Source organism: Nesoenas mayeri (genome assembly GCF_963082525.1).
Source record: "Nesoenas mayeri genome assembly, chromosome: 3".
Lineage (NCBI taxonomy): Eukaryota > Metazoa > Chordata > Aves > Columbiformes > Columbidae > Nesoenas > Nesoenas mayeri.
Genome location: NC_137544.1, coordinates 80,907,776 through 80,934,861, shown reverse-complemented (window position 1 = coordinate 80,934,861; position 27,086 = coordinate 80,907,776). Strand labels below are relative to the sequence as shown.

At 36.3% G+C, this 27,086-nt stretch overlaps 1 protein-coding gene across 13 annotated transcripts in view; it reads left to right on the top strand.

The window, feature by feature from the left end:
• The window catches only part of RGS7 (regulator of G protein signaling 7), a gene marked incomplete at both ends in the record, with an annotated part of 236,082 nt that overhangs the window by 177,480 nt on the left and 31,516 nt on the right, over positions 1-27,086 (top strand). For 10 of the 13 annotated variants that reach the window (XM_080343032.1, XM_080343037.1, XM_080343031.1 and 7 more), the window contains 8 exons: positions 352-428; positions 563-644; positions 14,607-14,681; positions 15,751-15,849; positions 16,556-16,617; positions 18,102-18,212; positions 18,694-18,819; positions 26,441-26,627. In XM_080343032.1, the coding sequence (XP_080199158.1) occupies positions 352-428; positions 563-644; positions 14,607-14,681; positions 15,751-15,849; positions 16,556-16,617; positions 18,102-18,212; positions 18,694-18,819; positions 26,441-26,627 (819 nt within the window). The remainder of the gene's footprint in view (positions 1-351; positions 429-562; positions 645-14,606; positions 14,682-15,750; positions 15,850-16,555; positions 16,618-18,101; positions 18,213-18,693; positions 18,820-26,440; positions 26,628-27,086) is intronic. The other 3 variants (XM_080343029.1, XM_080343040.1, XM_080343038.1) reach the window with 2 other exon arrangements.

Sequence of the window (27,086 nt, the reverse complement as noted above, 5' to 3'; positions counted from 1 at the left end):
ATTGTGAAATTGCCCAGCCAGCACCCGGTATATAAAAATGCTTCAGAAATCCCATATTCTGCTGAAGATTGCACCCACCCTTGTCATCAGAGTTTGAAAACTAAAATAGGTGAGGAATTCAAAAGTAGATAGATCTAGTATCCTGCTTGGTGTCAAGCAAAGACTTTATAAGTATAAGACTTACAGATAAGTAAGGTATGTTTACACTGACGCAGATATTATGACTTGTAGTACATCTCGGTGTGGGGCGGGGGCAGGGAAGGAGTGAGGGGAGGAAGGAAAGATACACTAAAAGCTATTAAATAGTAAATAACTTTGAATACAACCCACTAAATTGTGATTTATTTTCAGGAGAGTTTGGCCAGGCTACAGCGAGCATTTGCACGGAAATGGGAGTTTATTTTTATGCAAGCTGAAGCACAAGCGAAGTAAGTTCCTTTGAAGATGAGGAGTTTTGGTTTTACAGGCTTTTTGAAGGACGGGAAAAGTGATTGGACACTTCTTCTGTTTGAAATCACTTTCATTAACACTGGCTCTTTTAAATGTCCTCTACCATTAACAGAGTGGACAAGAAGAGAGACAAGATAGAGAGGAAGATTCTTGACAGCCAGGAGCGAGCATTCTGGGACGTGCACCGGCCGGTGGTGAGTGCTGGTGGGGCTGCTCTGCCTGTGAGTGGGGACACAGATAAATATCAGCCTTTGTGGAGCACTGGGGTAGCCTGGCAACAAGCAAAAGGGCTGGGGGCTGTGGCCTGCCTCGCTTTTTTGAAGAATCTATAGTTTATATTGTTCTACTATTGAAGATTACAGATGTGTGTACACTGTCTGGGGCTTTCAGTGAATAGATTTGTTGTGCCTGATTTCTTGAATCAGAAGGTACCTGTCTTTGACTGTTACCCTTTCAAAGGTTTCACAAGGTATGAGTCATACAACCACGATTATCAGCATAGCTAAAAATACTTTTAAATAAATCTGACTTTTAATCTGCTTTTTTGCTCACTAAGCTTTTCAGCTCCACTCTGGTCATATTTCCATGCTATTTTTAATGTACATAAAGGTTAAATATTGTTGGCTTTTTGCTGTGGGAGTCATACACTGTCCAAACAAGATTTGTCAGAGTTCCTTGTCAAAGTCCATCTGAAACAAAATTTTAAAAAAAGAAAGGGTCTTACATAATCAGCTACCTTTGAGAGTGAAAACTTTGACAACTAATGTCAAATGTCACAAGACTTCCAATTAAACTGTGAGAACTCCATAATTACACTTCTTTGTTTTATTGCAGAATTATCTCTCTTTCCCTTACCTAGAGTTATGCTTTCATTTTCTGTGTACAGTTTGGTATCATTAATAATGAAACCAAATATAGACTTTATTTTCTACTGTAACATTGGGAAAATATACTTAACTGAAACAAATTGTTCTGGAGAAGTAAAGTTAGGTGATGATGCCTGTAGAAGAGGTGAATACAGTAAGAAAGTTTCAAAAAAACCCAATAAACTTGGACATGGTCAGTTTGCATTTTTTACTGTGGAATTAAATGAGCAGTAGATGAATTAGAAGAAATGGATTTTTCAGGTAGAGAAAATAATTTGAAGTGAAAGATTCAAACCACAGGAATTAGATGAAAGAAGACTGGGACATTATTGTCTAGTCACCAGCATAAAATAAGGAAGGAGGACAGAATACAATCTGCCATCTGGTGTGGATGGGAGCTACAAATAGTATAGACGCAGAAAGTTTCTATGGACCTAAGAACTTTGGAGGTGCAGATAGCTTTTATATTAGCTGCAGAAATGGATCTAAGAGTTTTGAATCTAGGAGTGAGATGCTATTCCCGGGTTTGGAAGAGAAGATGAATTGTTGAAGTTTCAAGTTAAGATATAGGCAGACAGTAAGGAGAGAATTAAAGGGACCATGACAAGAGGAAATTGAATTTGATTAAGAGCTTTGGCTGAACTGTGGATAAATCTGCCTGGTCCAGCAGATGCTTTTAATCTGGCTGTAGACATACCTAGGAAACATCAGAAGCAGAAGACTGGCTTTCAGTCAGCAATGTAGGTTCCTGACTTTAGGAGATATAAATAGAAGAATGGATAGATTCTTTCTTTGGCTAACCAGCTCCTTTCACTAGTTAGTGAAATACTCATTTTGAAAACATTATTATGAATTTTCTGACACAGTGAAAGCCAGAAGCTTCTATTAGAAAGAATAAAAAATAAAAGAGAGCAAACTGAAAATAAGAAGGTCATGCTAGAGCTAATTACAATTTCTAATGGCTTTTCAAGCATCTCAAAAGCTCACTAAAATCTCACAGAAATATTCTGCAATTCTGGAGAGCTAATTTTGGAAAATTAGGTAATGTTTGGATAAGAATCTGGGATCAATACTTATTTTTGTTTACAGTTCTTCAGTTTTTGATCAAGATTCAGCAGCTAGGGGCAGTGACAATATTGTTCAAAATCCACCTCAATTTATTATTTTTTAACTGAAAATGAATTTTGAGGATTAAATAATTAATTATTTGCTTATTTTGTTTAGGTGAGTAAACAAGTATTTCCCATAGGTTTTTTTGCAGGTATCCCTAATTGCTTTACTTCTTACCTACCGGCCTACAGTTCTAGTATAGAATCTTTACATATAGTATAGAATCTATGAATATTAAATCATTTTATTTTAAAAAGAGATATTTAGGGTGATGAAAGGGAAAGAAGAAGGAAGAAGCCCATCAGCACAGAAGGACAGTGCAGCTGTGTACTACAAGAACGGGAGATGTAAAACAAGAACAGCTATATCTCAGTGAAAGCAGGAGAACGTAGCTGCAGAAAAAGAGCATGATTTAGGTATCAGAATTGTTGCTGTGACTGATAAGTTTACAATAAAAGAAATGAACCAAAGTTTGATGTATAAAGAACATTTGCCTCAAAAAGCACCTCTATTTCATAGCTCCCAATTCAAAATCGATCCCTCAGGTGGTTACAGAAGCCCTAGAAGGTTTAAGCCATAGTGTGAGAGACAGACTTACTTTTAATCAGCTGCCTGGGTAACGCCCTCAGCTTTTTTCTAGGTTTTCAGGCATGAAATAATGCTTGGAGAGGAACCAGAGATTTTTGGATTTGGAAAGGAGTTTTTTTCAAATAGTCACCTGTTCTCCAGTTTTCTTTTGACAGGCAGTTAAGAGAACAGCTTTGATATCCCACTGATCAGTTTTCATTCCAATACTTATTTAATTGCAGTTTCACAACATAATTAGTTTTTTTTATTTTGCTCTGTATTTTGGTGTAATGTGAAGAATAATCTTGGTCATTTCTGTAAATTCCTGTTGCTGCTTTATTTAGAAAGATCTTAGCTTGCAGCTAGAAAGAGCTTCAACCACAGGTACTGCAGCCTGCAGAGACATTCTTGAATAACTTTTAATTTTACTAGTTCAGATACCAATTGCAGCAAAACCATGGAAGTGGGTATCAGGGAGAGCTGCATAAAATCCCTCGAGATCCTGAGCAGCACAGCTAGGGTAAAGTCCATTTCTAAGCTACAGTCAGTACCTAACATTGGTGTGAGATTAATTTATTCACATACAGTGATACCTTTCTCTTTCTGATGGCAGAGTAAATATATCTTAGAAGTCTTTCTTTTCCTTCCACTTGCATTGAAAATATATAATTTTCATAATTTTAAAACTTCTATCAATAACAGTCTATGCAACTGAATGAAAATTGCTTAGGAGGATTAGGGTACTAGTCAAAAAACAATAACAAATCAAACTAAATCAGGGAAATCAGTTCCTTCCATGCAAAAGAAATTAAGAAGCTGCTCTTGTTTGAAAAGAAATGTCATGCTCCTGATTAAAGGCTTTATAAAAGAACTTATCACTTCCTTGAATTGTTAACTCTGTTTAAAAAGCATTACCTTACAATCATTAAAAAGGGACAAACAAGCACCAAAATAGTAAATCCCGTGAAACATTCTCTAACTCACTTCAGATACAATAGGAGCAGAGTAGCTGCAGCTTGCTGTAAAATTAAGTCTTTTAGGTAGTGACTAAGGACAGCTGATGTGTTGCTGCTACAGAGGATTCACTTTTCTTCCTGAGTTACATATTAATGTAATGTAATGTAGAAGATAATGGGGGAAGTATCCTTTTCTCCTGAAAGTCATCTGTATAAGTCTTAACTTTAATAAATTGGTTTTTTGGGGTTTTTTTAATTTATTTTCTCCAAAACCAAAACCAATACATGTCTGATTTAATACAGTAAGATAAATTATTCAAGGCGGGTATGTCTGGTAAGGACAGTAGCAATGTTACGGGCAAATGAGGGTTTAAGATCATTCACTGATGATGTAAAATTCAGAAATATGTATGATTTCTGCATTTGGAGATTTCATGCCTATGTTTCTTAGTAGAAAAGTAGGAAAAAAGTAATCTTTATTTTTTTTAAAAAAAACCTTGTCACACATCCCATGTCTTGCTTCTCTATTTAGTTTCTTTTCTTTTTTTTTTTTATGAGATCTATCTCCATTAATCTTATTTTATCTGTTTATATTTTAAAATTGTATTTTATGTGGTCTGAACATGACCCTCAGCATCTGAGCCAGTAGGTAATATCACTGGCTGTGTAGGGTCATGCAGCGGATAGTTGTGGTTATTTGTTCTGGGTTTTCTTTCATTGCTTTTGTTTTTAATGACTTTTCCACCCTGTCCTGCAAGATCAGCCTCAAAGACTTGGCAGACACTGAATTTAACTTGGCTCAGGTGGTGCAATACTTCATTTGACACTTGTGCTACAAATCCTAGACTTTTCTGGGCCAGTTTCTTGTTTAGGCAGAGAACGCTTCTGTTTGCTCTGTTGTAATATTTTCAGAAAGTTTTTAAACAGCTCCAGGAAACAAATGTGAATTGTACCATCCAACCTCTCTAGTGATGTCTCCACACACGATTTTCATGTCTTTTGCACCTGTTTCGCCATATATCCTTAAAAGGGAGTTACCTCTCCAGCAAACAGGGAATACAGCCAAAGCAGCAACTGGCAGTCTCAGATAAGTACACTTCTGGTAATGAAACAAAGCCTTGTGCAATGTTTTATTTTCAGAAAATGGTTATAATGTTTACTCACATCTGTTTGAGGCAGATATTTATAAACCTTATAGCTAGCCTGCTAAGACTTCTATGGAAGAATTTGTGCTCACATTATTTTTATTCAGTCTGATATTCAGTAGGGGTGGGACAGATGAGGGGAAAAAGAAGCCAGCTTCCTTGCAACAGTGAACGAACTGAAAGTGCTCGAGTTAAAACTGAGGATAATGAAGAGGTCAGAAATTGTGAAATAGCTGACTGATGAGACAGTGGAAGGACACAGAAAAATGAGATGTTATGGTTTTTAGTAAAACCCAGTTCTGGTAGCAACTAGGAAAGTAAGCTGGCCTAATAAAGATAAGAAATATATTTAATAAGTCCAATGTTTATGCATTGATTTTTGTTTCTGTGTGAATTAAATTTGCTGCCTTAATCCAAAGCATTTTGTCAAGGATCTTCTTGTAAGTCAAAAGGCAGAAAATCAGTTTCTAAATGTCACCTATGTTTGTCATCAACATTTACAGAGACGTGTAGTCAGACTTTCCTGTTGTCCCTTTTTTGAAGTGAATAACCTAAATTCTTCTGTATGGAATCTGTAAATGAGCAGTTTCCTGCCTTTTGGGGTGAAAAAAATTGAGAAAGCAATAATGACTCTGATTATTTAGCACAGGGGCAATAAAACTAATAAATTTAACAGGTTTTCTTATGCAGCAGTATTGCAAATACTGGAATCTTCACATACACAGAAATCACGTTAGTACAGCCTTATTTAAAATTCATACTTACTTCAATACCATGTGAATAAACATGGTGGATCTAATTTCTGTACGATCATTTCTGTTTCTGAAAACCAGTCACTACAAACCTAAAATAGTCTATTGTAAATTAAGAGGAATTAGAAATTAAATTAACTTTCAAAAAAAATAGGCATATAACTTCCATGGAGTACTTTATTCTTTTGTAGAGCTTCTAGTTTAGCCTCATATAACCTGTCTCAAAAATTAAGTTTCAACATCCCTTTCATGTTCCTTTTTATTATCATGTGTTTCTCTGATACACAGAGCACTAAAATGTTTTCTTTTAAAAAAACCCAAAATGATAAAATCCCATTCTCTTAAGGTGAAAGCCCAGCTTTGCATGAGTTCAGTCCTTCTACGATTAAGTGTATGAGAATCTGAGAATCCCTGTCAGGATTCAAGATGCTCTATCTCCTATGGATTAATTTTATGGTTTCATTTATTGTGTTATATTTCTGGAAAATCTCTCTCTCTCTCTCTTTTTCTCCTGTTCCAATGAGGTCCTTGGTTTGCACAGCCACTGGAATTCCTTGTGTGTCTGATACTACTCAGGGAAGAGATCTGATCTCTAGTTTGAGAAGACAGATAGGTATAAAAAAGAAACTGGTAGAGCATAGGTTCTTTTTTTTTGGAAAGATAATGAAAATCTTTGAAATCCTAAGTTTCATGCTGAGTCTTCCTATCTCTTAGTTTGAAAATCATCTGAGTTTTACCATGCTGCAAACATAATTAAAGCTTGATCAAACTAATAGATCAAATATATCTTCTTTGTCTGATGGTCTTTGAACGTCATTTGTTTTGTCCAAACAAGAGAAACAACTTGTAGTTAAACTTTTGTTGCACTCCTTGCCATGTTTTGATTGAGTCCACTGCAGAACAACAGTGGAACTACTGCTATTTTCATAATTGTTGATGATCTTCAAATAAATCCTTGAAGAAATCATATATTGATTTTACTAATTAGTCCAAATGGCAAGTTTTCTGTCCTTCATGCAATGCTATCTATACTGGATTTAACTTATGCTTAAATGCTTACACCTTTCTCTGCAGTTTATCAAGAATTCATTTTTTCTGCATCAATATGTTTCTAGTGGATGACACCATCAGGTTTATTGCTCATTCATTTCTATTTAATAAATAAATCTGGAACTTTATATTAATTTTCTCTGTTCTTGAATGAGTCAGAATGAAATTAGCTAACGACAACCTATATTGAGTATTTAAATAAATTCTATGCTGCCTGCATAATTCTCTACTAAAACCTTTAACAGAAGAGCAGACTTAATCCCAACAAAGCTTTTATTAATTCTTATGAATTAAGACAATCACTTCCTTTGAAGGAAGCAGTTCAGTAAGATTTGGCATTGAACATTCTGTGGCCTGAAATACCAGTCCAATTAATGAATAAGAAAAAATTGAAAGCTTTATTTACTTAATTAAAAGCCAATAAGTTGTACATCATTATCAGCTGATATAGGCAGGTTTTAACAGTTAAGCTGTATACAACTAATTTGTTTCCATAGTACTACTTGACTGCAGATAACTATATTCAGCAATATATGCAGCATATTGTCAGATGTATTACATGTTTTAAAAGCAGATTCATATTAAGGCCTATAACCAAATTTGAAGCAATTCTAAGCAAGTCCAGTTCCAAGTTGAATTCACTTATTTCAGTGCCACACTGCATCCATAGATTATAATTATTTACCCTACATTGTGTTCCATAAAAATAGCATTTAGTAGCATAACACATCTCTTTTAAGAAGTGTAATGAAAAGTCTGTAGAAATTGGGGAAATATCTAATGCTTTAGTAGAACAAGCAGATTTTAGCAGGTTTAGAGAGAAGAAAAGTTGGTGCTGGTCCCTTCTGTTACATTATAATGTCTGGACACTTTTGTAAAACTTACATTGCCATTCCATATACAGAACAGAAAAACCTATCTGGTATCCTCAGTTTCAACTGTGGAACAAAGCCTGTATTCAATAAGTGGCTAAACCCTGTAGCAGGGATACCCACCCGACTTAGTTTAGAGTTAGTAGTTATTGGGTTATTCTTTATTTGTGATAGATGGGGCATAAGTTGCTTTTTGTTTGCTTGTTTGTTTTTTAGTTCAGACCTCTGCTAATTTACTGATCATTTTGTGAGTAGGAGATTGTCAAAAGAAGTCCCAATGCTTACACACTTGATTTCTCAGAGTTATTTTCAAAGAACTGCTGAACTGAATGGAAATAGTAATTAAGCCATAGACTTTTGGAGGGGCTAATAAAGTTCATAGGAGTGTTTCAGATTCGGTACAGCTAGTTGATTGTATATGAAACCCATGACTAAGGGCTTCAGTTGTAAGTAACAGTATTTTTCTCCAACCAAAAGGAAGTGTCTCCTGTAACCCAGTCCCTGTAATCACTTATTTGGCTTTGCTGCCATGGATGATGTAGCAGAGGCCACTGACATCCCCCCCCACCAAGCAGCAGTATCAATACACATTCCTACATATTTACAAGTTCTTGCAACTTTGACTACTGTTAAAGGAGCTTACCACTTGTACTCAGCACACTTGAAATGTTTATTTGAGACTTCCTATTGCAACAGCAAAGTTGTTAATAGTGCATCTCTTCTGCATTTTCACTCCTTCACCCTGAAGTGTGTAAATGAGGTAAAACCTCAAAATATCCAAATAATCTATATCTAAACCTCAACCTTTCTTTATAAGCCTTAGCAGGTTCTGCATACTCCAATAACTTCCATGTCTGGGAAATGAAAAATTGGTGCATTGTGGGACAATATAGCCTGTGCTTTTCTCTGCGAGAACCTTGGTTTTAGGCATTACTGACAACATCCTTGGTACAGGATTTTAACGCCTCCTTTGATGTTAGACTTTGGTTTTATGGGAAAGTTTATTTTTTCTTATACAGAGTCAAACTGGGTATTCCTTCAGCTAATAACTGCTTTGTTGTTGTTGTTGTTGTTTTTCAGCTGAGTACCACTGGAATTTTTTTCTCTGCCTCATTTCTTTTTTGTAATCTTTCATGCCCTTATTCTCCATTTGATTATTAACTATGTATGTTTCAGATAGCTGCACAAGTAAACTGGAATATAAAAACTACAAATAAAAATGAAGTCTGGTGTTCTGCTTATCATTCACTATCTAATTAGCTTCCTTTCCTTTAGAAGTGAGTGATATGAATAAGTGGCTGCTGAGGCTTAGAAGACTCCTTTCCTAGAAAAATGACAGAAATAACAAAAAAGACAGAAATAGCAGAACAGATTGTTGCAGAAGGGAATGCTAACATTTGACACTCAGGAAATTTCAGATTTTAGGCTTGCCATATTTCTGATAGTCTGCTACTAGAAATAATGTAAAAGAAAACTTTCGGTCTCTGTCTTGTCTTTATGTTTGTGTGTCTGACTTTGTCTTTTCCAAATGGAAGCCAAGGTTTGTCATGTTTGTATCCATGTCCATGATTTAAATTTGTAGTATTTAAAATTTGAAAGCCTGTAGATCTTGAAATTTAGTATTTTACAGATAAGCTTACGAAGTTAGCCCATGCTTGCAAAACAAATAAAAATAACTATTTTGTTGTGTATTGACACTGAAATGCAATGAAAATGTGTAAGCGATGTGAATCAATCTACCTAAATATTTACTGGTTTAGTGCACCCTGAATTTATGGGTGTGCATATTGAAATGAGGTAATCATTTTAAATAACACCTGTGCCTTTTTAGCTAAAGAGGCTGTGAAATTACATTTCCTTAAATTACTGCTGGATTTGTTTGTATGGGTTGAGCACCCACCACAGGCTGCCAGAGAGCAGAGGCAGCTGTGAGGAAGCAAATCCCAGTCCTATCTTTCCATTCTGCTGGCATGGGGAAGGGAAAGCAGGGTGATGATTTCGTACCACTGTGAATACGTTTGGGGTGTTCTGTGAGGTGGATTATTTGAATTTCAGTCACTGTGGCTTGTGCAGATCATAGGCTATACCACAGAACTGTAGGCTGAGAGGGACCTCCGCAGGTCCTCTAGTCCAACCTTCTGCTAAGTGCTAATTTCTAAATTCAATGAGATTGTCCAGGCCCTTGGTTAAACAAGCATTGAAAACCACCAAGGATGGAGATTCCACAGCCTCTCTTAAGCAACTTCCTCCTTTTATTGTGAAAAACGTTTCTTTATAGCTAAGTGGGATTTCCTTTTCTGCAGTTTCTGACTATTGCCTCCTGTCCTTCCACAGTGCACCTCTGGTACAGGTCTATCTCTGCAAACCCCCTTTAGGCAGCAGAAGACAACAGCTCTCTCTCCTGTTTTCCAAATAAAAGTCTTTTCCTCCACTGGACTTCTCCATTTGGAATATATTTCTTGTGTTGTTTGTGGGGCCCAAAATAAGTCTTGTTATTCTAGATGTATCCTCATGATGCTGAGTAGAAATAACCCCTTCCTTCGCCTGCTGGCTATGCTGTTGCTAATGCAGCTGGGTTTGTGGTTTTCCTGCATTGCTGCAAGGACATAGTGCTGACTCACGTTCAGCTTCTCCCTCAGATCATTTTCTACAGAGCAGCAATACAGACAGTTCCCAGCCTATTGCGGTGCATGAGCTTATTCCCTCCCATATACCTGGGTCTATATGCCTCAGATACTAGAAAACTTCTGGTTATTCTGGCTTAAGTAGATTCACAGATAAATTGCCATATTCTTTAAGAAAGAAAAAAGCATCAAAATTTAAACTGATATAATTATAAATATTAGCTTACTTTCTGTTGAGAATTTCACACTTATAAGAATTACAAATACATTGTAGCAAAGAGCTTTTTACACAAAAAAGTGTTGATAACAATTGATTTTGGCTATGTGGCCAGGCAATAAAGAAGGTTCTTGGAGGGTGCAACTTTGTACAGCAAAGAGACTTTAAATATTAGATATTATGCATTATTTTGATGGAACAACAAATTATTCCAAAGAGTTACTACAGGTGTCAAAAAATTAATTCACTGTTAGCCCTATTACAGGGGCTTAATTAATGAATTTGCTGTCATCACAGTTATGAGGGAAAGATTATGAAATATTAAGTGGATTTTTTTTAACTTGATTAACTTGAGGAAGCCTCCACTGCAAGGAGAGATGGCCCAAGAACTGCAGGTTGTCATTTTTAAATGTTGGCTACAGCCAGATCCAAGCATGTAAGTTCTTGGACCTGCAGTTGTTGGACCTCCTCTCCTTGTAGAGGAGGCTTCCTCCTTCTGCTCTGTTTCTTGGCAGAATCCTATTATGCAGCCTCCTAGACAGCATCAATACAAAGTTGTGCTGCTTGAAATTCATACTAATGTGTTTATCCAATAGTTGAAGTAGGGATTATAAAATCTTATAATTTTTTTTATATTATTTATCTGCATTCATTTATCTTAGCAGTGAATTTATCATGGCTAGACTGGCATGTCCTTTGCTGTAAATTAATACAATGGCATTTGTACATTGAGATAAGGGCATGCTAACAGATGGATAAAAAGAAACTAAGTTTCCTTTGAATACGTGACAGTTTTTCAGCCAGCTGTATAAAAACAGATGAGAGCCAAATTCTGCCCTGATTATGATCTTGCTGTACGGTAATTTCAACAAGGTCGCAAGACGTTCCTCTGTGTGTGTGGAGGGGGAACTGTATTCATACAGAATATTAGTCCTGAAAGAAATAAGCATTCTATTTACACATATCAAAGAAGTTTCAAGTCTTCCAGAAAATCTGTTTGAAAACTATTTACAGTGTTAGTATGCAAATTATATACTACACACTAAGTGGGAATCTTGTAGCAGAGCACTCTGACAAGCATCTTACTATTTGAACTATCGTAGTCCAGTTAAAAAAGCAAAACAAAAAGAAAACACAGCTGGATGTAATTGTATCCAAACACATACTTATTATGTTAATGGGGGCATACGAATCAAATGAAATGTTGTCCAGCAAAGGTTTTCCCACAGAGACTCTGAGTTATTTTAGCAAGATGTTTAAATAATGCAAGCTTTTGTGTTTGTTTTAACTGAAATGTTGTTTGATACTTATTCCTAAAAACTGACAGATGAAGTGCAGCAGCACCAGAGAAACAATAAATCCCATCTCATATCAAGTGTCTTTTAAGAAATATTCTTCAGTTGAGAAGACAACATGAAGTATGGCTCTGATTACATTAGATATTTCCAATTGTATAATTTAAATCAAATTATGAGGAGTTGTATACTGGTAGTGATATATGTCTCAAACTCCTATTGTTACCCCAAGCTGTCAGAGTAGTGGTACATCCTTTAGCTGCCTCTCGTTGGTAACTGAAACCTCCTGACACTTCCCTGCTGCTGCTCCATCCTCACTCCCCATCAGTCCCACCTCGGTCCCCTTTCTGTCCCCACAGCCTCCGTGAGTGCCCCTGCCACAGCAGCTGGGCTTCAGCGTGGGAGGTTTAAACAGACAGGTGTCAGTTAGAATCCACAAGGTGCTGTGGAAAGTCAGTGTGGGAGTGGGTCTCTTTCCAATCAGCAAAAGCTTCACTGTTGTTTCATTCCTAAAAACCTCCAAGAACTTCTTGTTGTGTCCCTCACACCAATCCACACAGCTCTGGCACATAAGTTGCCTGAGCAAGGTGCTAGGACTGTTCATACCAATTTATTTCTGGTGGGCTTGAAATATTTGAAAATAAGAGGCTTTGGATGAGGCTTATGCCTCTTTTTTTTTTTTTCCTCCTTTTTTTTTCTTTTCTTTTTCTCCTCTCCATTTTTAGGACATGCTTTTAACAAACCATAACTGAAAACTAAACAACAGTTTGTGCCTTATGTAAGTGTGTCTGCTATTCAAATGGCTGCATTCAAGGGCTATAGAGGCTGTTAAAAGCCCATGTCTTCTTCCCTGCCAGCTGCTGCCATAGTTTTAAAGTAGATAAGATGCACTGTTGATTTTTTTTAAACTTTATATCTCAAAATACAACTCTCTGAAATAGCTTTCTGCCTTTAAATTGACCATCATGCAGAATTTTGTATTTTTCAACCTGTCGTTGTCTTTAAAATTTACACCTTATTCTGAGTTAAGAAACTACCATTTTCATTCACAAGTGCAAAGTGTACCTTCCCAAATCTAGCTCAATACGCATGTCAAATGCAGTTTTGAGAATATCATCTAAGTGCCTGTTTTTATTCTTAGTTATGAAGAACTGCTTATAATGCAAATGTAATGTGATCAAACACACATTAATGTATTATTTAAAACTAAACCAAAACCAAATGTATATTAATTTAAAAATCATACTGGATAAAAATGTTAGTCTGTTATTTAAAATATTTTCCAAAGTACTATTGTCCTGTTCAATGAAAGGTATATGTTTCTTGTCTCTGCCTATATAAGAAATGTTTTAAATTTATGCCTTTAAAGATTTACAGCCACAACAAGCATTTTCTATTATGACAGGAAGACAAAGCTTGTATCGTTAGGATGATAATAAATCCAACTTCCTTGTCTGCCAAGCAAAGTCTACATCTAGCTACTCCCATTAAAAAAGCTCCAATCTACTTTCACTAAAAATCTGCTCCCACCAGAGAGCAGATTTAGTACTTCTCACTCTCAGTAACCAAAGTAATCCCTCTAAAATCAATAGGTAAGACGCACCTGAGAGCATAACACTTATTATTAGTTGTTTCAATTAATGGTTAAAGAATAGATTTCTGCACAGAATTTGTACTGAGAGGGAAGTATCAAAGGAAGGACTTCGTGTCCTTTGGGAAGCTACAGAAGTGTGAAAAGGAATCTTTGAAGGCCAAAACAGGTGTGTTGAGCATTATTCTGCTTAGACTGCCAGTCTTCTAGTTAGGCTGCTGAGTTTTGGTGTGCAGGGGTTTTGTTTGATTGTTTTTGTTTTAGTTTTTGTGGGGTTGATTTGTCTTTTTTGCTTGAGTTTTTTGTTGTTTTGTTTTGTGTTTTGTTGTTGTTGTTGGGGGGTGGAGGGGCTTCTGGTTTTGTTTGTTTGTTTGTTTTTAGTGGTTTTGTTTGTTTGTTTTAAGAAACAAATCTCATTTTGGCACAATTTTTCATCTTTAAAAATTAACCCAAAACCAGATGCTCCTGAAGGGAGCTGGGCATTCACTGCTGAGCTGGGTATTGCACAATTCTATTTATTTTGTCCCTTTGGGTCAATCATGTTTCTTAGAGGGATAGCTGGAGTGCACATTGTAAGTCTTCCTTGGCAAAATCAAAGCAGAAATATGTGACTTGTTTCTGGTATCTTGAGAATTTATTTTATTTCAAATTCATGATGTCATGAACTCTAAGCATGTGATCTTCAGTGTCTCACTCCAAAATTCCCAAATACTGCCAACAGCGATTTAATTTTAATTAGTACCTCTCTGTGCTGCAAGTATGATAATATGCATTTGGATATTTTCTGCTCCTCTTTACATTACCTACGGTGATTTTGGCATAAAGATATACAGTAATACTTGTCCTAAAAACCATCATAGAATACAGCAAACAAGGCTGAATAGCAAAAGGATCTCTCTTGCAATAAGCCAGACAAAATGGTGCTTGAGCTGCTTACTTAGACTGTATGTTATCTACGTTTTAGGGAACTATTGCAGCAGGACATCTGGTCATTACATGCCTCTAGTTATTTGTTTTCTTAGCCTACAAACTGAAGAGGAGTAACTCAAAATAATAAGGAGTTCCTTCACAGATTTTATCCTTTTGCTTTCCTTTCTTTTTCTTTTAATAGCCTGGATGTGTAAACACTACTGAAGTGGATATAAAAAAATCCTCAAGAATGAGAAATCCACATAAAACAAGAAAAGTAAGTACTGTTATTATATCAAAAGCAGGAGGTGGAGGTACTTTATAGCATGAAGTTCCATAGGTTCTCAAAACAATTTTTTCTTACAGTTGCAAAGAACAAATAATTAAACATATGCTATTATTTCATAAGCTCTTTAATGAATTAGAATTAACAAATTTGCTGCTACTAAGTAAGTAGTATCACATAAGAAAGGCTTTGGAGAAATACGAGAGAATATGAAAATAAAATTCATTTTTGCATACTTTATTCATGTTGCTTTGTAGATTGAATAAAGCATGTTAAAACATTTCTGTCAGTAATTAATCAAAAATAAAAATGCAGTGTAAACTGTAACAGCAGTACTTCTTGTACTGGTCTTAACAATAAGGGTGTCTCTAGTATACAATTCTGCCCCAAATGGATGACCAAAATTTGTGGAGGAAATTAGCCTCATCTAAATAGGGATCCTGACACGAACAGTGTAAATTCTCTAGGGATGTTTAAATGGATCGGAACAACATTTTCCTTCAAATCTTTTATCTCACAATAATGTACATTGATTCCAGCTTTAAAGTACTCCCTTTGATGTATATATTTGTGTCAATCCATGGGAAAAAAAAAAAGTCTTTTAAAAATGGAAGTGGATTTAGAGAAAGTTTTATCTTAGTTTATTTATGGTAGTGAAAGGTCCAGATTAGCATAATTTCCAAAGCAGTAATTGCAAATCTGTGAATCATCCAAATAATCCATTATGATGGTCTCCCTTTCAGGATACTGTTTCTTCTTTTCCTACTGGTTATTTCCATTTGCTGTAATAGCTGCCTTTCAGTGTCATCCCCCACGTTTAGTATGCTGTTAATATAGAGATATAATAACAGTAGATCCTGTGGTCCATGGCTTTATGAAATTGTAGGGTTTGGGGAAGCACAACTTTATCTGAACATATGGCTTATTTGCAGTTTCTTTAGAAAGAGGTGATTTAGGCTAACTTCTTGAGCATACTGTACTAAAACATCACAGTTACTATGTGTATGTGTAGAAAGCCTTGTCTGAAAGTAACTATCATTGTTCCATGTTTTTTGCATAGTCTGTCTATGGCTTACAAAACGACATTAGAAGTCACAGCCCTACCCACACACCAGTACCAGAGACTAAGCCACCCACAGAAGATGAACTACACCAAGAGGTTTGAAAAATAACGACAAACATGTATTTTTAAATGAACTTTTTAGGAAACTAGGTATTAAACCAAAAATTATCGTACCTGGGAAGTATGTTCAGAACAAATCTAGTAAATGTTTAGTAAACCTTTTCTTTGTCTCAGGACTGATGGATTTAGGTATATAACTTCTATTAAAACTAATGAGACAAAACCTGACAGTTAAAGGTAGTTAGCAGCAGGCCAGTGAATAGGTTCTTTGCATAACTAAAGCCATCAGACACTTTAGCAGCAGATGGCTCTATCTCCCTTTCAACACCCATTCAAGGTTTGGGGGTATACTTACCTCTCTGTGTATGCACGTATGGGTTTCCACATTTATCTACTGTTAATGCTTCATTAATCGCTCCTGAGGTGTTAGAATTGGGAGAAGGTAAATGTCTGAAGAATTAGTAGTTCAAAATTCTAAAAAAAAAAAAAGGGCTAATTGGATTTCTGTTGATGAACCTTTAGGGAAAAACCTTTAGGGAAAATGTTATATTAGGTACTTTTTTTGTCTCTGTATGAGCTTTCTCTTTGATGGAAACTTGTGAAATGCTGTTTTAACTCAGATGTATTTCTCTTCTGTGCCCTGGGATAAATTAAGGTTAAATTACAGCCTTAATAAAAAAGTTATGGAAATAGAGTCATGCAATGAATTACTCATAACACTCTTTGCCTTTCTTTCTTGCAGATTAAGTACTGGCAAATGCAATTAGACAGACACAGATTAAAAATGTCAAAAGTTGCAGAGAGGTGAGTAAATTGTCAGATCTCTTGGTTTTTCAATTAAACTGATAACTATTGAGAAAATGTCAGTATGAAATAGCTTCAAAGAAAGAGAGACAAGGGAGCTCAGGTGTCATAAAAATAACTGATGAGATTTGACTTTAGGTGAGTGCTATGAAGTTTTTTTATTGATAAAAGATGGCCCAGATATTCCACGATACATTTCTGATAAACCAAAGAGTCACTGAAACAGCCTCTGACCAAATGGTCACAAGCTTCACCTCATGTTGGCAGGGAGGCTAAATTGAAATAGGTCTGGGGTTATTGTGTTGATATTTCAGAAGGACAATCACTGAGAAAGCAATGGAACTGATCTGCAGAGCTGGCCAGGTACTTGATCAAAGTGAGTCTGAGCTTGCTTCAGATCAGAGGGTGTAACACAAGTAGGAATCTTTCTCCAAATAAAACCAAAATTTGTCAGGAAGGGGGTAGAAACCTAATAAAATATCCCTCAGAAAGACTAACTGCATCTTAGGTAAAGAAGAGGAACGGTCTGTTCTTACACATCAAACAGAGAGACAGTGAAAATTACAGAAAATTGAGCTGCATAGGACCTATTGAAGGAAATTAAGCCAAATGCAAATGGTTCTTCATTCTCTCATATACGTTTGTATATATTTATAAGGATATATTTATATTTATATTTACGTATATATTTTTAAGGATAACTTGTTACAAATTTGTGTTTACTGAACAGTAAAAATGGAATACAGACTAAATATGATATAAATACAAATGAAAAGAAAGAATATTTGTCCTCACTTGTCAGTATTTTTTCAATAATTATAAGGCAAAAGGAAACATGAAAAGCAAGAATAAGGGCATGAGAGACGTAAATTACCAAAATACAAGAAAAGTTTTTATTGTGTGCAACTGAGTCAGACGAATTCATGAATACGGAAGAATTTGGAAAAAAAATAATTTTTTTTGTAAGTAATAAACTAGGGAGTACTGCCATTTCATTAGGAAATAATAAAAATATTACTATATCTAAAAGAGGAAAAAAGGAGTCGCAGCAGCTGCAGAGCCAATAAATATGACCTGGACAGCATGCAGTGTTCTAGAACAGATATTAAAGGAACTGCTGATTAAAACCATAGGGCTATAAAATGTGTTCCTTTATAACATCAAATGTGCATGGAAGAGGTTTCTTGATTTAATTTATGAGTGCCTAAAGGACACCTAAAAGGAGCTTTGTGGAAGTATTAGGAAATTTTCTAGTTTATTTTACTTAAACTCTGGATAAGACCTGAGCCACCACTTCTTCTTCAGACATCCACTTTTAAAAGGCTTGAGCAAACCTATTTTATCCTGAACTTGTAGCTGACTTCTATGCGAGCACACTCAGTTACCATGGTTCAGCTGATGCAAGACAACTGTTTAACTGGGGTAACCTGATCAGCTTTCCTCACCTCCTGACATGACGATGTTTGGTGCTTTTGTTTTCCTAGTCTATTAGCTTACACAGAGCAGTATTTGGAATATGATCCTTTTCTTGTGCCCCCTGATCCCTCAAATCCTTGGATATCAGATGACACCACTTTCTGGGAACTGGAGGCAAGGTATATAATTTTCTTCTTTTGGGGTAAGGGAGTATAACAGGCTTTTCTTGAAGAGTGACGATTTCAGACAGAGGTATTGCAGGAAAATACTGAGGCAGAAGGGCAATGCAGTGTCCTTTTGGTCTTTCCAGCTTTGCAGTTTTGTAAGTTGGGAAGAGCTATGGATTAATAAATCTGTGTAAAATGTTAACGTAAAACTCGTAAAATGTAACGAGTTTGCAGGGTCCCAGTATGGGGAAAAAAGACACATTTTAAAATCTGATAACATTTCCTAGTTGGAAGTCCTTATTCTTCTGTGTAAATGCATGTGTATTCCTTCCAACGGCCTGGTTGCTCATCTCTGAACACTGCACAGATAAGAGCAATCTGGAAGGTGAGAAATCTGTGGTTGAACTTTAGGACTTAGTGTAAATTATGAACACAGAGTATTAGAATACTAAAGTATTGCTGATTGTAAGTTCTGTGAGTTTTTCTTCTGTAGCAAAGAGCCAGGACAGCAGAGGGTGAAACGATGGGGGTTTGGCATGGATGAAGCTTTGAAAGACCCTGTGGGAAGAGAGCAGTTTCTCAAATTCCTGGAGTCAGAATTCAGTTCAGAGAACTTAAGGTAAATGAGAAGAACGTTTTAATTGCTTGTAAGATACATTGTGGGGTTTTTTTGCCTGATACCTTTATTTTTTTGACTCCTTCAAATTTTTTTTCTGTGTCTTACTTTTCAGAATCCTTTAATGCAGGTTGCTTCCTGCTCCCATATTCAAGCTGAGAGAAAGATTGATATGGTTAACAGAGACTCACATGAAGCATAATTTCCCATTCCTGTCTAACTTTTGGTCAAACTACCCCTATAAGAGCTTTTTTTCTCAGCTCATTTTATGAAACAAGTTTTAAACACTGTCTCGTTCAAAGCCTGTTCATTATTTTTCATTAAGTCAAATATTACGAGAATGATAATTTTTTAAAAAAAATAATCTGTTAAAAAATAAATAAGGGATTTAAAGTAAAATTCATGGGCTTCACTGCTGGTCAGGTTTCTAGGGATCATCAGTCTTCTGAAAATCTCAACCAAGATTCTAGTTCTCATGGATCTGACACAGTAGAAGTAGTGTGACAACTGACTCTCAAATTCCTCACAGATTGCAAAATGGAAAGGAGCTGATAATGCAGAAACTTAATTTTTTTTTAAAGGATATATACAGAATTACTTTTAATTAAATGAGAATAATTATTTGATTTTAAAAAATGATAATCCATCCATTGGCTAATACTGTTTTTTCTCGTTCTTATTCTAAGCAAGTAATATTTTTGTAAGAATTATTTTGGAGGGATTAATAACAGCCTTTCTATAGATAAGTCAAATTGTACACAGTACAAAAGCATGTACAACATATTTTTCTTTTTATGTCATCTTCTTGTCAGATGTTACCTCTATCACTTCCCATTCACTACTAGCATAAGGAGTATAAAATGCTATTTGCAGACATTCTAGAACTCAGGAAAATCCTAAGCTACTTTTTTTCTATGCCAGTTCTCACTCTGAAGTGGTGCAGCATTGCCATTCATACTAGAGTTACATTTATGTAGAATCCTATGGGAGGCATTTAGCATTTTGTGGTTTTGGTTCATTCTGAGTAATTGCACAGACCTTCTTGTTGTAAATTTAATTTTTTTGGAAGAATAATTGGAGATGGACTTCTCTAAGTTGCTGACCATGTTCACAGTCAAATGTTGAATTTTATGTCACAAGTGTATATTAGACGCTCTAGACCTTATGATATTTTCCAACTGATTTGTTTGCCATTAACCCCATGGAAACATGGCCTCACCTGTCTGTGTATGTAGATGACTTCATTAACGACAGACACAGACTTTTTTTAGTTAAAAAATCCAAGTGGTAAAATGAAAATTTAAAAATCAGAATAATACCAAGAAAAGGAAAGGTATTATTTTTATTTTTTTTTTTTTAGATTTAAAGAGCATCTCAATAATTCCTTATGCAGCGGAACTATTCAAACATGAACCTTATCTAGTCCAGTGTGTCCTGCAGTTTCTGTGCTTTTCTGTGATTAATTTGTCTCTCTGCCAACTAGACTGTTACCCTCATAATCCCTAGATCTTTCTTCTAATCCTGCTTACAACACTAACCATAGGCAACTGCAAGTGACTGATCCAGAAAAATTCCCTTGAGAAATTTGTTCAGAGCTGATTCCTTGACATGTCATCTACTCTTCTGTCTCTCTCCCTGGATTCTTATACTGCCATTATAAAATATAATGACTGAGGAATGGTGAATATGAGCTTAAAGGCTGTCCCCAGGAAGGATCAGGCAGGGGATCAAACTAACACTGAAAAAGTGCTTTCTGTGATGATTAACTGAAGGAAAACTGTCTCACAAGCTCAGGATTATGTTTATGAGTTCTGAAACTGTGGGGAAATCAATGCACCATTAGGCTCACACAGTAAAGTCAGGTTAGAAGGCATGAATTTGTAAAGCTTATTGTGTACAGGAGTCAAAATGTTATAGGTCTCAGCAAAAACTTATTACTGCAAAATAAATCTTAAATTTAAAAGACCACAATTTTCTCTGCTCACCTGTTAACCCTCCTGTGGCAATTTGGAGTCTTGGGATGTTGTGTTTTTTTTTTATTTGACAGCCACCTTGAGAAAGGGTTTCTTTCCATCCACATCTTTGCATCTGCAACAAAGTAAACTCAAGTCAGTAGCTGACTCTAGTGCTTTTACAGATCTAATCACAAAGCACCATCAAACCTACAGCAGGACAGACGTCTGGGACCCTGGATTTGAGCTACCAAGCACAGGACACAGGATACAGCAGGGGACTGTAGACACTACAGAGAGATTCAGTATTAGCTGATTAGAAGTCCTATACCTTGCTTTGGTGAAAGATATGCCAAAAATGTGAAACAATAAGTCTACCAGATACAAGGACTATTTCTATTCAGTGTGATTATGTTATCTAGATAAAAGTCCTAGTGTTAGTGTTTCATTAACTTGGTCTAAGGATGTCTAAGCTGGCTGAGAATCTCATTCTTAGTGGATACAGATCTTGTCTTAAGAAACAGATGAGAGATGAAGAAAAAAGCCGTGAGTTAAAACTAAGAACTGTAATGATTAAGAATACAACCAGGTTTCATCTTCTTACTCTGAATCTCCATGGTTTTTTCTTTGCCTATAAATTGGGATTAATTGTATGTCACAAGGGTGTTGGGAAGCATAGCAAAGGAATAGAACTGTCTAAGCAGTTCTGTCAGTGCAGTAGCTTCATTACAGTGTGACTGCAGTTTGATGACACCCAGGCTGGATTCTGCATTCACCCAACACAGACTGTGAATTCTAATCGCTTTTTACCATGCAGATTTTTTGGAGGGATCACTTTGCATGCTGCTCCCTATAAGAACAAATAGCTAAAGTAACATATGATTTGGATAACAGATTTGTAAAATTCCCACTGCCTATTACAAAAATGGTGACTATTGTTTAAAATGCACAAGATTTAAGTTTGAGCATGATCCAGTACTACTGAGCTTAGTCACAAGGCTGTCCAAGCACTGAAAAGGGACTTTTCAGAGAGAGTGAGATAGTGAAATGAATCTTACTGCAAGACTGAATCTACCTGGAGACCTAATTTCTTTCATTGCTGTAGAAAATCCCCATTCCTCTCCTTATCCTTCCTTTGTCTGTAGTGCTGCAGAATTCTTTGGAAAGTTAATATTCATATGTTGACTGTACATTTGCTCCCAAGTGATTGCTATGTAGGAATTGCAGCCTGTGAAGATCTAAATGGCTTCAGGCCTGCCAATCTAAAAGCCTGTCCAAGTCATTATGCAGGATTGCAGTAGCTGTGATCTCCAAGGCAGTGCTAAGACTGCAAAATCCTTCTAAGTTATGAAGGGAGAGTGGTGACAGGACATCTTCAACTATGCACAGAAGGAAAAACTGCTGGGCCCCTGCTTCCTTCCTTTGATCCTCAATTATTAGCTTCTCTAACGTGTGAGTAAATAGGGAAAAGAGGCTTTGAGTTCTGGTTGTCCAGAGAAAGAAAAAAGTGACTGAGAAGTTAGTTGTTTTCTCTCAATAAATTTTCTCTGACCATCCCCCTGCAAGCTGAGATTTTGTGAGGTGTTTATCTTGGACTCATCCATTTAAGTTGAAGAAATGTTTTGTACTGCAGACAGAGGCTTCAATTATGTTCTGTAGAAAAAAATAAATAAAAACTTACATGCACACTACTAAAAATTTGCAGTGTTGCCTACAAACTGGTTTAGTCATAGTGCTTAATTTTATGTTTAAATTGCTTCAGTCGTTCCGGTTATTCTTTTAATGACACCATAATAGTGCTTTTACCAGAGAAGAGAACGATGCAAGAGATTAAGTTTTCTTTTCAATCCAGCCTGTTTCACTTTTTTTTGCTCCTTATTACTGATCACAACTCTCTATTACTTAATATGCAAGATATTTCTGTCTTCACTGATGATGGAGGAGTTCTGCATGTTACAGAGTATGAAGACTGATTAACTGTCCTTGATGTCTGTCCTGCAAGTCTGAACAGAACTGTAGATAATGACACTTTCCCACACAGTATGGGCACTGATAGTGTTTATCCTTCACACTGTTGGTTATGAGACCCTGGTTTGGATGCTAATAACTTGAACAAAATTTAATCCTCAAGGCTGAAATTGCCTATACTTTATTTCTCATTAAGAGTCAAGCTTGAACTCCAAGACCCAGCTATGTTGCCATTTTTGCAGATTAGACAAAAGGTAACCAGTTGCAATATTTAGTGGTTTTCTCTGTAATTTTCTTGAAGACCTTCAGCACTGCTACTTGAAGCTTGAAGTTTTATTTGTCAAAAAAGTGAGCTCTAGGTATCAGAGAGTACTCTCTCCTGCCCCTAGAAAAATGTTAGCTGATTTTCTCTGGGGAGTTTGTTAAGGTTTTTGTTTGCTTTTGTTAACAATGCTAAAAGATCTGTCCTCTGACCTGTTGTGTCACATGCACTGGGTGTAAAGCCCATGTAATTCCCACTTCACTGTCTCCACATTCTGCCTAAACTTCACACATTTTGTGGAGAATCACCACAGCCTTTCTCTCACTCTGTGTTCCTATGTTCTAAATTTAACTGATTAGCTTGATCTGGGATCTGCTGATGGCTGCATCTGACATTTAGGTCAGTTAATGGGACAGAAGCCATGTTGCAGCCATGTTATTTATCTGGCAAGACCTCCCTCTCTTTGAAAGTAATCCAGCTGGAGGACATAATCCCCAGATGTCTTGCAACATGTGTCTTACCATGTCATGTGGTATGACTATCGTATGCTATATGACCTCACTCGGCTACACGTCTGGTGTGTGACCCAGCTGGGACAGAAGGCAGCAGCGAGGTTTACACCCAGACAATCAGGTCTTGGTTCAAATGGTACTGACCATCTTCGAGAGAGGGTCTCCATGGCAAAAGCAAACCTCTGCCAACAGGAGATGCAGAGTTTCATCCAAGGACAGAGGGATTGAGCTCTAGTTTGTTCCATGAAGTAACATTAAGTCTGTGTATATCATTGTCCTGAAAATGCAGCTGAGGTCCTGTGCTGAGGTCTTGCAGACTCCATTTCAACTTAATCTGTGCTATTGGTTGCCATGGGATATTCAGAAAAGTTATTTTTGAAAATGCAAGAGGTGACAGCCTTATTTTTGGCATTTCTTAACTTTGCATATTTGACTTTAACTCTCTGTGGAAGGAGGGGCAGGCTTTTTTTTTTTTTTTTTGGGTTGTGGGGGTTTGTTTGTTTGTGTTTGTGTTTTTTGTTTTGTTTTGTTTTTTAAATCAGTAAGTAGATTAAAATGTTAAAATGTGTGTTGTCTGTGAAGTAAGCACCCTACATGTAACATACAGCAGAAATCAGCATTTACAGAGGTTTCTATACTTAGAACTTCACATTTTCAATAGGGTTTTTGAATGTTAATGTTAGAAGGGTAAAATAGAATTAATCTATCAAAGAGTTGGTGTTCAGCCTATAAGAGTTTGTCTATACAACCTGCCTATTCTATTCCAGAAGCTGAATCATTCTTTGAAGTTAAATCTATCTCCCATCTATTTCCCCATAATTGAGTATAACCTACTCTATGGAAACAGTCTACTTGCAAAAGAAAATAGCATCCTAACTCATGTTTGTGGTGACTTCCAGAAGTATTGGGAGTGATATGATGGAAGAAATAAGAATGTGACATCTTTGAGCTAGATCCTCAGGTTGTCTGCAGGGTGATAGAAAATGTGTGTTTACAAAGAACATCTTTCCCTTTCAGTTTTCTATTCCTTACCTGACTGATACACATGAGTAATCAGTCAGTCCCAGAAGATGCATTTTAAAGGGTTAGCACTGCAGGATCTACCCTTTTAAATGCAAATGTTGAAAGCAGCTTAAGGAAACCAAAGTAGGTTGCCCAAATTTGAACTGAATTAGAGTTTGCGAGCTGTGCAGTTTTTAAACTTGAGTTGTGAGGCCCCTATTCTTGCTTCATTGCCATCAGATTCTCAGGATACATCCTCAGGCTTTGTGCAGATATATGTTCAATTAACACTGCAATTCATAGGGATAAGTGATGCTACCCAGAATTTTTGAAATTGAAGATCTTCTGTTGGCACAGACTCCTTTGGTGACCTTGGAGAAACCACTGTACATTATTACATAATTAATATGTTTGCAAAGTAGGGATGATATTACTTCTCTGTCACTTGGAGGATCTTAAGGGATCAATAGACAGAAAGATTGTGTTTAGATACTATGGAAATTGAGGGATGTAGAAATAGCTGAAGTTGTCATCTCAGTAGAGTGAAGCTGAACATAATGCCTTGTGAGCCACGAGCATGCCTCCTTCCATCTGTGCTACAAAGGAGTTTCAAAAGAGGGCTATGAAGAAGTAATTGAGATGTAAATCTCAGGTGAAGAATGTTTTGTGGGAGGAATACCGTAAGCTTTTCTTAACTATGCTTCACTATCCTCTCTTAAGAGTTTCTACAATAATACATCAGAATTTGGATTCGGGGTGGTATCATTTTGCCTTCTTGGAGAGTCTGAATACAGTTCCACTATTACTCACCCCTGTCCCATCCCTGTTTAACTAAGCTAAAGAGCTCAGGTTGATCTCACAATGTAAGCAGGGTAAAACCACGTTTTCAAGGTGCACCCAAATTCTTTGTCAGCCTTGTAAAATCCAACTTATTTCACCGTTAACTCACATCAAGGTTCAGCTTATCTGTTTCATAGGATCAACTGTGACAAAATAAGTTGCAATGGTATATATTGCTTATTTAACAAAGTCAAACTTTAGTTGAGCTCTTGGAGTGGGGAGAACTAAGTGGTCTGCACCATGTCTAAGCATGGGATCCTAGTTGAATTTAGAATTATTTTGTGCAGTGAGTGAACACCTATAGAAGAAATTATGTTAAAGCAATCATAATAGTGAATGAAAAGTCAATATCAAAGCTTATAGCTAGCAAGATGTGATCACAAAATGCTCAAGACCTTTTTAGTGATCCTGCTCCAGACTGAGTGAGAAGGATACAATGAACTGGCCTGCAATGAACGTGGCTGACAAATGTTTTCTCAGCAGCAGAAGAAAGAGTGGGTAATTCCATTCAACATTTTAGTAAAACTGTGTATAGAAATGCAATGCTGAAGAATGGAATTAAATTATAGCAAGCAAAACAAATGCTTTTCCAGTTTATACATGATTTGTGGAGTAACAGCAACAAAATTACAGTTACACAGTTTATGGTTTTGCAGGACTCGGAGAGATTCATGTAGATAACAAGAATATAAGTTCTTACTAGCTTTCCAAGAAATGTCAAAAAAAGTAATAGATTTAAAAGCCATGTAAGTCCCTGTGGTCCAAGTGAAATGAAATCTCAGTTTAATGCTAGTTAAATGGAAGCCTTCTCATAAGCCAGTTACCCATACATAAGTAATGAATGATTTGCCCCATCTCATTCAGAAACTTATAATAACTGCTCCTAAAGATGGGTTGATTGCCTGAAATAACATACTGGAATGCTGATCTCATCATAAAATCACAGATTTTTCTTATTTTAGCATGTTTTAGATGAAAACTTAAGTCACTTCGGGTTGGTTTTTTTTTTTTTAAGAGCAAAGAAGAGTATGAGCACTTCACTAACAATTATACTGGTTTGGAAGTCAAGATTCTATATTGTGCCATAGGTTCTGGTTAGCAGTAGAAGACCTGAAGAAGAGACCTATCCGTGAAGTTCCTGCTCGTGTCCAAGAAATCTGGCAAGAATTTCTTGCTCCAGGTGCACCCAGTGCTATCAATCTAGATTCAAAAAGTTATGACAAAACCACGCAGAATGTAAAGGACCCTGGAAGATACACATTTGAAGATGCTCAGGTCAGTCTGCAATCCTATATTTGGGACATTTGAAATAGAGTATTGGCTAGCGAGATCTATATACAAAAAATAAGATATATTTGAGAATTAAATGGTAATACTCTGTTTCCTAAAATGCCATTTTGGCAATGCAAATGGGTAACTTTCTTTCTTTCATGAGGCCTATGAATTACTAAAACTCTTCATGAAATTTCTGTGCCTGATGTAGCGTCTTCAAGTGGGCTACGAATAGAGCAAGGCATTGTGCAGTGCACTTTAAAGTGCAGTGAAAATTATGTTTTCATGTTTCTGTTCTCTTCATTTTCTTATTCAGTTACATTAAGATAAAAGCTTTCCTGCCACACACATTGATTTCTAGTTCTCAAGATTTGTCTCAGAAAGACTTCACTTGATATAGGCTCAATGTCTGTTCTCTCAATACATGTCCAAAATTATTGTTATCATTTATAGAAGTCATAA